This window comes from Cavia porcellus, unplaced genomic scaffold, assembly GCF_034190915.1.
Source record: "Cavia porcellus strain 051 isolate PalLab524CR breed Dunkin Hartley unplaced genomic scaffold, mCavPor4.1 scaffold_9, whole genome shotgun sequence".
Taxonomy (NCBI): Eukaryota; Metazoa; Chordata; class Mammalia; order Rodentia; family Caviidae; genus Cavia; species Cavia porcellus.
Window position 1 is genome coordinate 14689245 of NW_026947492.1, and position 13458 is coordinate 14702702.

Genomic DNA, 13458 nt, shown 5'->3' on the forward strand with positions numbered 1-13458 from the left:
GGGTATGATGCAGTATACTAGGGCAGAGGTTAGGGAAGGCAGATAACCCACGGTGCCTGCTACCCAGAACCCTATCTAGGTGAGGAGACAGGAGGACCATCACGAAAAGTGAAGTGAGCACAAATACAGAGCACTTTGAGATACGCTGCCTCATCCTGATCCTTAGTATTATGCAATCGTGAGAAATAAGCAAAACAAATATAATTTATCCCTATATGTGAATGGGAGACTGACATCATTTAACAGCTGGCACACAGCAGTGCAGACTCAGAACTTGAGCCTAGGTGTTGCAGTTCAAGTCTAGAGTATGCCCTACTGGGCAACACATGTCCCATGTACACATCCAGTGACACTTGAGAGCCAAGTGAAAGGCCAGGCTGAGAGATGCTGTTACTGCACAGCAAGAGAGAAATGTCCCCATCACAACGCAAAGGCGCGTCATCCTGCAGTGCGCAGGGCACAATGGGACGCAGTTTGTCATCCCGTTTCCCGATAAATGAACTGTTCACATTCAGGTATTTTCCTAGAGGACGTTACATCCCATCTCTTGTTGGAAAAGGAATAGCACACTATTTCAGAAAGTTTCCCACCTTAATATGCACACTGAAAAAATTTTAAAATATGACAGTTTAACAAGGCATGAGAGTTTAGGCTTTTTCTCCAGGTTTTTTATTTTTTGTTTTTTTGCTTTACATCAATCAAAGAAATCTAGGTCCATATTAAGAAAACTAAATTAGTAATAGGGAGGGCCATTAGTTTGTTTACCCAGCATAAAATTATGTCCTCTGTAAACGGGAATATCAAATAGCATAAAAAGCCTGCGTGATTTACATTTCTTTTTGATTAGAGGATTGCATCCACCGTACTCAAGGAAGGAAAATCTCTCCCATTTAGTTTTTGAAGATGAAAGAGGTCATTAAATATGCCATATTACCAGCATTTTTTTCCTCTTTTGGTTAAAACTAGGAGGTGCTTTTCAAATTGAGGTTGCCATGGGGAAAGGGAGGACTTTATTTGGGGTCGTCCACATGGATTGTGGACGAGTTCGTGTTCCCGGGGCAGAGCGATATGCTTAGCGTTTTATTCAAACACGGCCGGCCCACAGTGTCAAGTGCATGCTGAGGTGCGCTGAATTTTGTGTGTATAAATCCAATAACCAAGGGATTGTGGACCTTTAGTGAGCCTCAGTCTGATTCTAAGCCTTGGAAATCTTTCAGTAGGAATTATAAAATCAACAAAGACAAAAATGAAGTAAAAAGCAAGATTACAAAAAAGAAGGATGACCCTATATAAGTATTCAGCTACAATAAAACCTGACTTTACTCCTAAAAGTTGCAGGCTGAGGCAAATGTTCTGTATGCAACAGTTTATAGTTCCCTTCCTGGAAAAGTAGCCAAATCCGCATAGTACCAGCAAGAGTGTGAATTACAGTTTTATCTTTACCAGCTGAAATGCTGGATTATTGTTGGTGGTATAACTAACAGCATTCTTTGAGCCTCTATGATTCATTGATTTAATGTGATAGGTATGTGCTTTTGTTTTCTGACATTTAGAATTTAACTGTATTTTGATGAACTTAGGTAACTAAGATCTTGTTGTCTTTGTATGTAGTGTGTGGGTCTACCATGAGCCCCAGACGTATCTTTAACCTATAGACAGTAAAAGAGAAATCCGAGGAGAGTAAGATTGGTTTTAAATAAATGACCAACTGAATGCAGTGAATGAATTTATTTTGATTAAGGACTTGCCATTTTATTTCTGCTTTGGCCAGTCAACAACTTATAAAAGACAAATATTCAGACCTCCGATACGATCCAAACTGGAAAAATAAAAAAGAGGACATGCAGTTGTTGGTTGTGGAAACCTTGCCGGGGTCTGCAGACAGCTCTTCAGACAGTCTGTCCTTGGCGCCACTCTACCCTTCCAAGGAGAATTCGATGGAGCTCTCAGAGAGAAAAGACAAAGAGAAGAAGAGTCCTCAGAGCGCATCCTCCTTAATGGGAAGTGAATTTTTAAGCCCAAACTATGAGCCTGGAGCCCAGGTCAGCGAATCATTTTCAGAGCCCAGTGACAGTGACCAGGAGGAGAAGTCAAGCAACCTCTCTCAGTACCTGAAGAGTTCGAGTTCACACAACGAGGTGTTCCTCCCACGATCACGTGGCCCTCGGAGAAGGAAGTCTAAACAATATTTTGTGGAAAAAAATAAGCTTACGTTGGGATTTCCAGCTCCTAAAACAGACTCTTATCTTCAACTGCACAATAAAAAAAGGGGGGAAAGTCATCTAGAACAGGTACGTAGTGGCTGCTTACAAATCTCTTCCTAAACACTAACCTAGAATTGTGTGTTTGAAATGTCCCTTTTGAGGGGATAATGTTATTTTAGTCAGCTGTCTGGGTAAAACAAGCCCTGCCATATTACATTCGTATGTTTCTCCTTCTCAGTGAGTGAGGGGAATTATTCCCAAATTCTTAAGGGTAAAATAAAAGCAATCAGTGGCTTAAACAGTACTATAATTGCTATAATTCATATATATATATATATCCAGATACATCCTACTTAAGGAATACTAGAACTTTTAAAACTGTGTGATCTGGTAGATGAAAAAAAAATGGACTGAGCATTTGGTTCTTGGGTTAATGGCCTTTGTTTCTATTATAGCATTGGATGTCAACACTGTAATGTCCTAACACATTGGAAATCACATGACATGCTCATATCAATAATCAAAGCTCATATACAGAGGTAATTCTCAACTCCATCTGTGTCCATGTTGGGTCATTTAACAAGGAGGACAGGGAAATGATAGGCCATTTTGCTTTTTAATTCTGCAGATGACTGTCATCGTACTAGCCGCACTGATAATCAGCATAGATTGATTGCCTTTATTGCCCCATTAATGACATGATTGAACTTCAGTCTTTCCATCTAGTAAACCAGAAAAGGAATTTCCATCTTTTTCTCATACGATTGTTTTGAAGGTAAATTGTGTTACAAATGTATTCAAAGCCTGCTGAAACTAGTAAGTAGACCTAATCCTATTTCGTGGGCGCATGTAAAGATACTGTCAGCCCGCCATGTACTGGATGTGTCCTGGAAGCAAGGAAAGTATGTGGTTGGATCATTCAGCCCACCACCATTATTAAAAATGCTTGAAAATTCTCACCTGTTCATTTTCAGTTATGCAAATGTTACTGTGGTAAATGCGAATGCACTTACATCTATTCTGTATCTCAATTGATATTATTTAAAGTGCTTTGGCCTATTCTAACCTGAGTATTTTCTGATGGAACAGCATAGAAGAGACAGATGAACATTTAGGATTTTTCTGAACAAACTGGGGTTTTGGTCAGTACTCAGGATTGCACCCAGGGCCTTTGTCCTGAGTTACATTCCCAGACCTTTTTATTTTTATTTTTTGAGGCAACGTCACTAAATCACTAAGTTATCCAGGCTGGGCTCAAACTTGCTGTCCTCCTCCTGGGTTTGAATATGCAGTCCTCTAGATAAGTGGAATGCTGGGATTACAGACACAAAACCATTTTACAGAATTGGAGGAGCGTGTGATAGTTTTGCCTTTGTAATTGATAATAATACGATACCGGGGATCGAACTCAGGACTGCCAGCTTGCAAGGCAGGTACTTATGCTGCTGAGCTAAATCCCCAGCCCCAACTGATAATAATACGAAGAAGTGTGTGCAGCAGATTTAGCTGAATTGTCAAAAACAATACTGCTAAACCTAAGCATTTTGCAACATTTTAAGTCCAGTTTTAGTTGTTATGTACTTTTTGGTTTCATACACATGAGAAATTTTGAATTTTGCTTGATTATTCATTTAAATATAAATTAACTGAATAGTCCAATATCTGTGAAAAATTCTGTAACTAGTAATTCATCCCAGACTCAGACAGTATTTTTCATTATTTTAAAAAAGTGTCCCTGGAAGAAGCTGATCTAGAAGAAGGGGCAGAGTTGTATTTCCTAGAGTTGTATTTCCAAGAATAAAAGGGAAAAAAGTTATTATAAACTTCTTTATTGCTGATTTCTGAATTGCTAATTTGTTAGTAGTTGTAAGTTAGCTTAATGGACACTGTTGGGGTAAAGTGACTGCCAGTGACTTCATGACTGACCATCTCTTAGTAATGCCCCAGAAGAACTTTTAATCTTTTCAGGTTTGTTCACTGTTTAAATTCTTAAATCTTTCCCCTACTTTCTGTACGTCAATGCTGATTGCTGATTGCAGTCAAAAGTGCTTTTTTACCATATATTTCCTTCTTTTTTTTGGTACAGGGGATCAGACTCATGTCCCTGTGCTTGCTAGGCAGGCACTTATACCACTGAGCTAAATCCCCAGCCCCTTCCTTCTTTTTTAAAAAGACTATAAAAGAGTGTGAGCTAACAGTGACATAATGATATGTATAATTTATTTTATTGAATTATAGTCAGTAGCACAAAATATGTGTTCCTTTTGAATCATTATTCGTATATACATGTGTTCAGATCTCTAATGCTGATATCAATGATATATTCCCTCTAGGCAGGAAATGTAGTTTATACTTACATTTTAATCTTCCTAGTAACTAGCCTAATATACTGTAAGGCCTGACTAAAGAGATGGGAAATGAAAATGTATTTCTTCCACCACCCCTAAGCTTTATTCTCTTTAAATGACTTGTGGGGAAAATGGCATTTTTGGAACAGTGGTTTACAATAGCAAATGGATATTAGAACCAGCTAAGAAAAGTGACCTTTGGCTGCATCTAGATCAATGTAAATCTCTAGGTGAGATTCTCCACATCAGAATTTTTGTTTAAGCTCCACATATAATTGCACTGAGAAGCCAAGTTTCAGAACCATTGTTCCAGACTAAAGCAGTGGTTCTCAGTCTTGGCTTGACTAGGGATCACTAGAGGACTATACTGATTACTTGGCTGAAGCCCTGAAATTCTGACTTAATTCATTTAAGCATGAGTATTTGCCAACCCTCCCTACATAGCTGTAGTGTTTAGCCAAGATTGAGAACACTGATGTAGCTCATCAGCTCTCAGATGTGAGCATGTGTCAGGTTCCTCGGGAAGGCTTATTAAAACAGATTGTTGCTGTCACATAGGAATGTCACTGAGGGGGACAGCAGTTAAATCTATCAAAATAGCTAGTGGAGAGGATTTTGACTTTTCCTGAACAGCTTGACACTACTGAAAGGTCATGAAACGTGTAGAGGTGGAGCCCATGGGCATTCTTCTGGTCCTGACCTGCCCCTTCCTCCTTATCTCCTTTGCTTCCCGACTACCCTGAGGTGAGCAGCTCCAATCCACCGTGATGTGCTGCTTCCCACAGGCCCAGAAAACCCCAGGACCAATCGGTCATGGACTGAAGCTTCCAAAGCTGATCCAACATGAGTTCATCCTCTGTATAAGTTGATCATCTCAGGTATTTTGTGATAGTAAAAGAAAGTTGACTAACACAGTTCCCAACACATTATAGTTTTATCACAATTTCATATTGTATCCCATATATATCTATAACTACTCTGCACCAATTAAAAAATTTTAAATGTATTTAATAAGACAGATTGGGCTGGGGATGTAGCTCAGCGGCACAAACACCTGCCTGGCAAGTGCAAGGTCCTGAGTTCAACTCCCAATACCCCCCACTATTAAATCAATAAATTAAATAAATAAACAAATAAAAAGACTGATTGCTGGCTGCAGCCTCCCAGTTTCTTACTCAGTAGGTATAGACAGTAGTGGTGAACTTGCAGCACCGATGTTTTCACAGCTATAACATAGTTGAGGTAATTTCTGGTCAGAGGTGAAACGGCAGAGTTGTCATGTTTGAAGGCTATAGGATTTTTTAAAAAATTTGAATATGTACTTTCTCCTTGTAATTTACTTGAAAGAGATGACAAATATCATGCAACTAGGAACATTAAGTGGTTAAATGACATCTTTTGGTAATGCTAGTGAATAAATGCCAGTTACCTTTTCACAGTCAGAAAACACAACATCAATTTTTAATACATCATTTTGTGACAACCACCAGCGTCTAGCTGAACCTGACAAGGTCTAGAGGAAGTGCATTGTATTGGAGAAAGTTTCAAAATATGTCTCATCCAATATATATGTCATCTGGGGTTTTCAAAATGAAAGTTGACAAGGTGATTACTAAGTTCAAATAAAATAGAGGTAAGCTCAATAAAGAAAGCTCTCGAAATTAGGGGTAATGAAAGAAGCTAGCACTACTAAGTAATGTATCATAAAGCCTCAATAATTAACTACTAGGATAATATTAATACATATATAGACACCAAAACGGAACAGAAGAGTCAAATTGCATATGAAAATATATTATGTAATACTATGACTATAAAGGCAGTAGGCAGCATATCAAATGAGTGAAAAAATGATGGACTATTTAAAAATAACAAGTAGAGACCTCTCAGGAAAAATCAAGTTGTATCCATATCTCATGTAAGATAAATTCCAAGTGAATCAAATACTTAATTTCTTAAAATTAAACCACAAAAATAGTAGAAAAAACATGAGACTCCTTTCTTAAATCTTTGTAATTGTTTTGAAAGATTGATAATTTTATATTTTACATGAAGCTCTTCATGCATAAAATTTTACATATAGTATAAAATTGTATAAATGTTTATGGCTTTATCAGAAACCTTCTACCAGAAAAACAATAGCAAGGTCAACATATAAAGAACCAATTAGGAAAAATATTACTATTTAACATGACAGATTAATTAGTATCACTAATATATAAATATGTCCTTAAAATTGGTAAGTAAAAAACCAAAATTCCAATAGGAGGATACAAAGAGATAAGAATAGGCAAGTGTGTGGCTAGACGGGTGTGTAAACAGGCAAGTGTAAGCAGGTGTGTATGGTGTTAAAACATGAGAAGACACTCACCTTCAGTGATTAGAAAAGAAACGCACATTCTGTTTTGAGGGTCAGTTTTTCTTCCTGTGATTCTAAAAGTTTGATGAACATATAGCAAAAAAGTACAGTCAAGCTGATAAGAGAACAAATCAATATGACCAGTATAGAAGACCACTCGTTTATTTCTAATTAAAATACAAATATAGTCCTTGCAGCTGGGTTGGTTGAGGCTGCCACTTGCAAGGTGTACGAGTTTGAGCAGGTTACTGACCCTCCAGGCCTCACTTCCTCAGCTGTAAGATGGGATAATAATGATAATACTTTCTTCATAGGATTATTAAAAAGATTAAATGAATAACATATTTAGAGTGCTTAAATTAGCACCTGGCTCATAGCAAATGCTGTGTAAGGTTTTACAATTAGTAATTTGGTCCAACGTATTCCATTCCTAGGAATTTATTGTAGATATAGATGTGCAATTTTGAAGTCACCCCTGTATAAAATAATTTATTTTAGCCTTATTTGCAATAACAAGGCACTGAAAGACACTCAGGTGTCGCTTGGGGAGTAGTTAAGTTATGGTACTATCGTGCAATTAGACTACATTTCTTCTGTTTTTTTAAAAACTGAGGACACTTTCCATGAACTTTTCTGGACAACTTGACAGGAAAGTAAAGGCATAGAACAACATATGGCATATTTTAAAAGTGAAAAGAATAAAAACACACCTTGACTGCTTGGTATGTTAAAAACTCTTAGAATACAACATAGTTAATTTGGGGGTGAGGAGAAGGCGCAGGAGCAGCGTTCAGTCTCTAACCGTTCGTATCTCTTATTTTTTAACCATCCGTATCTACTAACTTTTTAAAAATCAGATTGAAAATAACGATAAACGGGAAGAGGCATTTGCAAGATGCATAATCCATGTCTCGCAGTAACCTAAAGAGCCTCCCATCTCCGACTGCAGGGTGTTACCTGATCTGCATTTTTTGCTTACACATAATGGCTCAGGGGAACCAATGATCCTTTACATTCATTTGTTCCACGGTCTTTTTTTTTTTTAACCATTTTTCATAAATCTGCTGATTGTCCATCAAAATGCATTTCGAACCCGTGGCAGAATCTTAAGCACATGACGTGTAGTGCAGAGCGTGAACGTGAAAACTGGCTCACACTAGAGGGCAGCTGAGCATCACCTAGAGGCAGAAACTGCTTCTTAATATTCAGGGCCAGCTTCTGTTCATGATTCATTCAGGAGCCAGAAGGATTTGTCTGAAGCTCATTAGTGTTTGAGTCAGTTTATGATCTACCATTAAAGGAAGCTGTGTTTTGAAAAATGAACTTCCCTTCTTATCTGGATTCTAAAGTGACTTTGAAGATGAAGTGAAATGTAGTATTAGTTCAGAAGAGAAGCAAGTGCTTTCTGCGTGTTATTTGGCTCTTTCCTAGTAATCTCTTCGAAATTAGAGATGTTTTACAAATGTAAATATAGAAAGGTAATTCAGTAGTCTGTAGTCTTCAAGACCATATAAAGCCATAAATAGAATCTGTTATTTAGATCCACTATCCACTCTACGTGGTGCAATTGTGACACGTTTGTGGCAGTCAACAAATATTTACTGAGCACCAACTATGTGCTAAGTTCTTTTTCAGTGCTAGTGATGTAAACGACTTGCAGAGCTCCTTACACAAGCTTACACTCGAGTCGTGTGATACACACAGGAAACATGTAACAGAATAATTTCGGGTGCTGATCCGTATCTTCAGAGAGGCCCAATAAACTTCTGTGAAGTAATGAAGGGGAGGATAACTGGGTGGTTGGGCTGAGTGCTGTGGAGAAGCACATTTTTCCATGGAGATGGCCTTTGAGTTGAGATGTGAAGAGATAAGAAACCGACAGCATGCACGATCTGGGGAGATGCTTCAGTTGGCCCTGCCTCAGTGGCAGCATTCTTGCCTGGAGGCAGCACAATTCTGTGGGAGAAAAGACAGAACCAAAGCAGAAATACTATTTAGGGACAATCATGGACCAGATACTAGCTTAACTCTTCAGTGTAACGCTTACTACTGATTGGAACAGGTAACACTTTAAACCTGATCTTCCTGATCTGTTGCAGGGTCAACAGACTTGGAAGTCTAAAGAACTTTTACAAAGCTCCTGGCACGTGGCAGACCCTCAGGAAAGGGAATCTGTTATTGCCACTTGGTACCCCTTAAGGGAAAGGAATCCACTCAGGGAACGGGCTCTTCTGAACAGGGTACAGCGTCTCAGAATAAAAGGGTGTAACTTCAGATAGAATAGGACAAAATGGGGCTGTCTTCAAAGGGAGTAGAGTAGGCTCGTCTTCCACTATAGCCGTCCTGTCTCCTGAGGGCCCCACTGTCCTGGGGATTATAAAGTAATTTTATGTTCACTAATGATTGTTTAGATACTGTTTCACATATCCCTACTGCATGGCAAGGCACTTATAACTAACTTTGGGCCTTATCACAGTATTTAGTAATTTGGCTTTTCAAAACTTTCCCTCTTCAATTCTGTTTTCTCCTCTGCCTTACACTGGCCTTCTTGCATAGAAATGTGATGATATCAAGATGCTGCTTGATGTGACTCTTCGTTATCTTTAAGACAAAAAGCAAATCCTGGAGTAGTAAGCAGGCCCTGAACACCTGGCCCTACCTACCCCTACCTACCCCTCTAGCCTCACCCTTCACCGTCATCCTGTTGTGTACTGGGCACCAAGCCGTCCTCTGGGAGCCCCACTTCCCGGACTGGCATTGGCTCACGGCCCTCCTCTGTTCATGTTCGAGGCCCCCTCTTCCCTGGCTTGTTGGCTTGGGAAAAACTTACCGCTGCCTAAGTCACTGTCTCGTCACTGGGACAAGTTATCTGACATGGTTTAAAGAAGGAAAGGTTTATTCTGATTCAGTTTGAAGAGTCATCCGTCCATATTCAGCTAGCTCCAAAGCAAGAAGGGCATGATGGGAGGGTCTGGCATAGGCAGTCTGCTCATGTGACATCCAGGAAGCAGCAGCGAGAGGGGAGGAGCTGTGACCCACCTCCAATCGGCCTCGCCTCCAAGTACATGAGAATGACTTCTGGGGACATACTAGATCTAAACCAAAACACCCTCCTTTGGAGGTGCAGCTTTGTGAAGATTTCTGAGCATCCTCCCTCTTACTGCCTCTCTCACCGCTGAACATCTGTCATGGAACCCACTACCCATGCTGCAATTTTTCTGGTGTGTCTGTGTGTCTTTCCATGAGTGTGAGCTCCTTACAGTCATGAGGTGATTGTGTCTGGGTCCCCAGAGTCTGGCATACAGTAAGCACAAGCTAAATATTTGAGGAAGAATTGTAACTTTTTAAATACTTTTTCTTTGGTTCAAAATCTTACTGTTTTTAAAATGAAAAAGAAGATTGACATGAATTTGTACTGGGTAATTATACGGTAGAAAATGAAGTCAAAAGACCTGAATGGAGCCCCATTATTATTATTAAAGCATTTATCATCTTTGGCATATCAAAATATTGTGCTGAGCCCTATGTTTCCTCATTTAAAGTGCTTTGTACCGCAGATGCAAGGTTACTGGGATGAGGCTGGGCATGATGGTACACACTGTAGACCCAGCCCCTGGGAGGCTGAACCCAAAGATCATCCCGAGTCTGAGCCCAGTCTGAGCTCCATAGGGAGACCCGGTTTCAAAAAAAAAAAAATTACTGAAATCATCAAATGAGATACTGTATTTTATAGTCATATAGCCTTACATAAATATGTTCATAAATATATTTATTATTGAATAATTTGAATTAATAGTATTCTACTAGATAATTTTACTGTTTGGTTGCCCTTCTTTTCCATTGTTTTGAATACAGTGGGAACCATAGTTTGTCCATAAGATTATGTTTTATCTTTATTTAAGTTATGAACAACCCTTTATAATTGCATTTGGGGAGAAACAGAATTGTTAATAATGGAAACTCTTCAATGTGGTAGTGCTTTTCAGTTTCCCCTCTCCTATTATACTTGTAACAACTGTTCTTCTCCAGGGCCGGAACTCTGTAGATGTTCATTGATTGATAGTTGATTGATAGATGTCCTATTTTGCCCTTTGCTACTGCCATAAGAGCACTTACTTAGGACAGTATAATTTCAATTCAACTTTATGGCTTTTTCAATATAAGATTTCTTAAGACAGCTTTCTTGTATGTGCTGTTCAGCACTTAGTTGCTCAAACTACCAATTTGTATGATCTGCAGAGTGACACTTCATTAATTCCACATTATTGAGGGATTCATAAAAAGAAAACTTCCCATGTAATAAAAACATGCCCTTTTGAAGTCAGAAATTTAACATAATTAATCACTTGTAAGGGTTAATCATTTTTAAGCTTCCAAAATTATACCTAGCATACTTGATAATTCTGTTGCATTTTTCTGTAGCAGAGTTAGAGGCTGTGGCAATGTGCGTGATTCTTTGCCTCGTTACTAAATGACACGGAATGCACAAATGTGCTGTTGAGTGTAGTCCAGTGGGAAGCAGACACATAAATAATCAGAACCAAGTGAGAACCGCTATACAGGGTGAGCATACCAAATCCAAAAACTCAAAATCGGCAGTGCTCCAAAATCCAAAGCTTTTTGAGCACTGACAAGGTATCACAAGCCGAAATTTTCACACCTGGACTCACCTGATTGGTCACAGTCAAAAGGCAGATACACTACAAATAGCACACAAAATTGTCTTTAGGCTATGTGTGTAAGGTGTATGGGAAACTGGATTTTAGACTCAAGTCTCTTCTCCACAGTATCTCATTATGTATGTGCAGATATCCCATAACCCCCCCCCAAATCCAAAACATATGGTCCACGCATTTTGAACAAGGGCTTCCTAACCAGCATTAGCAACATGTAAGATCCTAGGAGAACCCCAAAGAAAAAGTACGTAAGTCTGTTCAGGAGTACCACAGGGGGCTTCCAGGAAAGGCAATCATGGATCTGAAGTATTTGGTTTGTTGGTCAGTTGGTTTGTTTTGTTTGTTTATTTTTTTGTACTGGGAATACAAGAATTGGACTGGAAATTAAACTCAGAACCTTTGCACTCAGTTACACCCCCAGTCCTCTTAACATCTTTTTATTTCGAGTTAGGATCTTGCAGAGTTGCTAAGTCACCTAGGCTGGGCTCAAGCTTGCTGTTTTTCTAGCTTGGCCTTTGAGGATGCTGGGGTTAAGGCGTGTGTCACCATGCTTGGCTGGAACTGATTCTCTAAGGAGAAGTGGAAGCTGACTGTGGGGGTGGCAGACAGGTACGGAAGCAAAGAGCAAATGCAGTGGCCTGAACTGGCAGAGAAGTGCTGAAGGGGAGGTCTGCAGTGAAAGCCAGAAACTGCCTCAGGTCAGGAATTGGGGACTGACCAGCGAATCGGGTGTACTGCTTGAAGCCAATCAGAAAAGTGAGTACTACATACCTTAACTATTTGGTTTTCACTTACAATGTATGAGTATACATTGATTTGCCATTTTCGTTACTGAAGGGCCAAGGGCCTTTCTACCAACACTGATTCTGTTGCTTTTTTTTTTTTTTTTTTTTTTTTTTTTTTGGCAGCAGTTTAAGAACATCTGTGATTTCCAATTTTGATTTTTCAAAAGCAAAGTACAAATTTTTTGAAACAATCTAAGAGTAGAACTTCTCTGGCATATATATTTCCCCTAATCTTTTAATTTAGCTTTATCCACTTTTTTGTTTATTTGCTTTTGTTTTGTTTTGTTTCTGTCCCTACATGTTATTTTGCCATTTGTTTGTATTGGGTCATTCGAGATTATTTAACCTATTTTTCATGAATATCAAACTTTTGTGTTCACACTCAGATTTCTCTAGATCATCTAATCTTTAAATAAATTTCCTTAGTTTCACAGGTACAGTAAGAATTAGACAGGTCTAGGAATAAGTGCACAAGACTCAGCTCACCTAGTGGCAGCAGAAGGTCCAGGACTTCCTAGAGAGCCTACCAGCCACAAGCATTCTGAATGGACACAGGTGGGCTGTCTCCAAGAAGGACCAGAGAGCGTCCCCAGTCCCAAGCTCTGGTTTAGGCGACAGGTCCACCCTGCCGTAACTGTGTGTGAGTAGGTTATGCAGGCGGGCATCGAGCATCCAGGGTGGAGAAAGGTGCCTTTGTATAAAAACAGCCCTTGTAGGTCATTTAACAGCAGATGCTGCTAAAGTCCCCTGCAGCAGCAGCAACCTGGGAGTTTATTAGCAATCCTTGCCCCGCCTGAATCAGAGATGCATGAGCGAGGCCCTGAAATGTGTTTTTAAACAAGCTTTCTGTGTGTTCTGATGCATCTCAGAATGTATCTGTGCTGAAAAGTTGGACTTGCCTCTAACTGATACACAAGCCACTGAAGCATTTTAATAAGGGACCCATTTGAGTATAGTATGTGAAATTTGGGCTTTTCTTTAAATCTCTATCTTGGCCATCCAGAAGTCACACATACTTATTCTTAGTTTGTTCCAGAGAGTTCAACTTTCTGGATAAGTAACCTTGATGTAGGCTACATGAGCTAC

General features: G+C 39.3%; 1 protein-coding gene across 4 annotated transcripts in view; it reads left to right on the plus strand.

Moving 5' to 3' along the window:
- Positions 1-13458, plus strand: part of Jhy (junctional cadherin complex regulator) — a 60630-nt gene that overhangs the window by 14706 nt on the left and 32466 nt on the right. For all 4 annotated transcript variants that reach the window (XR_010049700.1, XM_063255953.1, XM_063255955.1 and 1 more), the window contains exon 3: positions 1772-2291. Coding sequence is in view for 3 of the 4 variants with exons in the window: in XM_063255953.1 (XP_063112023.1) it covers positions 1772-2291 (520 nt within the window). In the remaining variant the exon portion in view is untranslated. The remainder of the gene's footprint in view (positions 1-1771; positions 2292-13458) is intronic.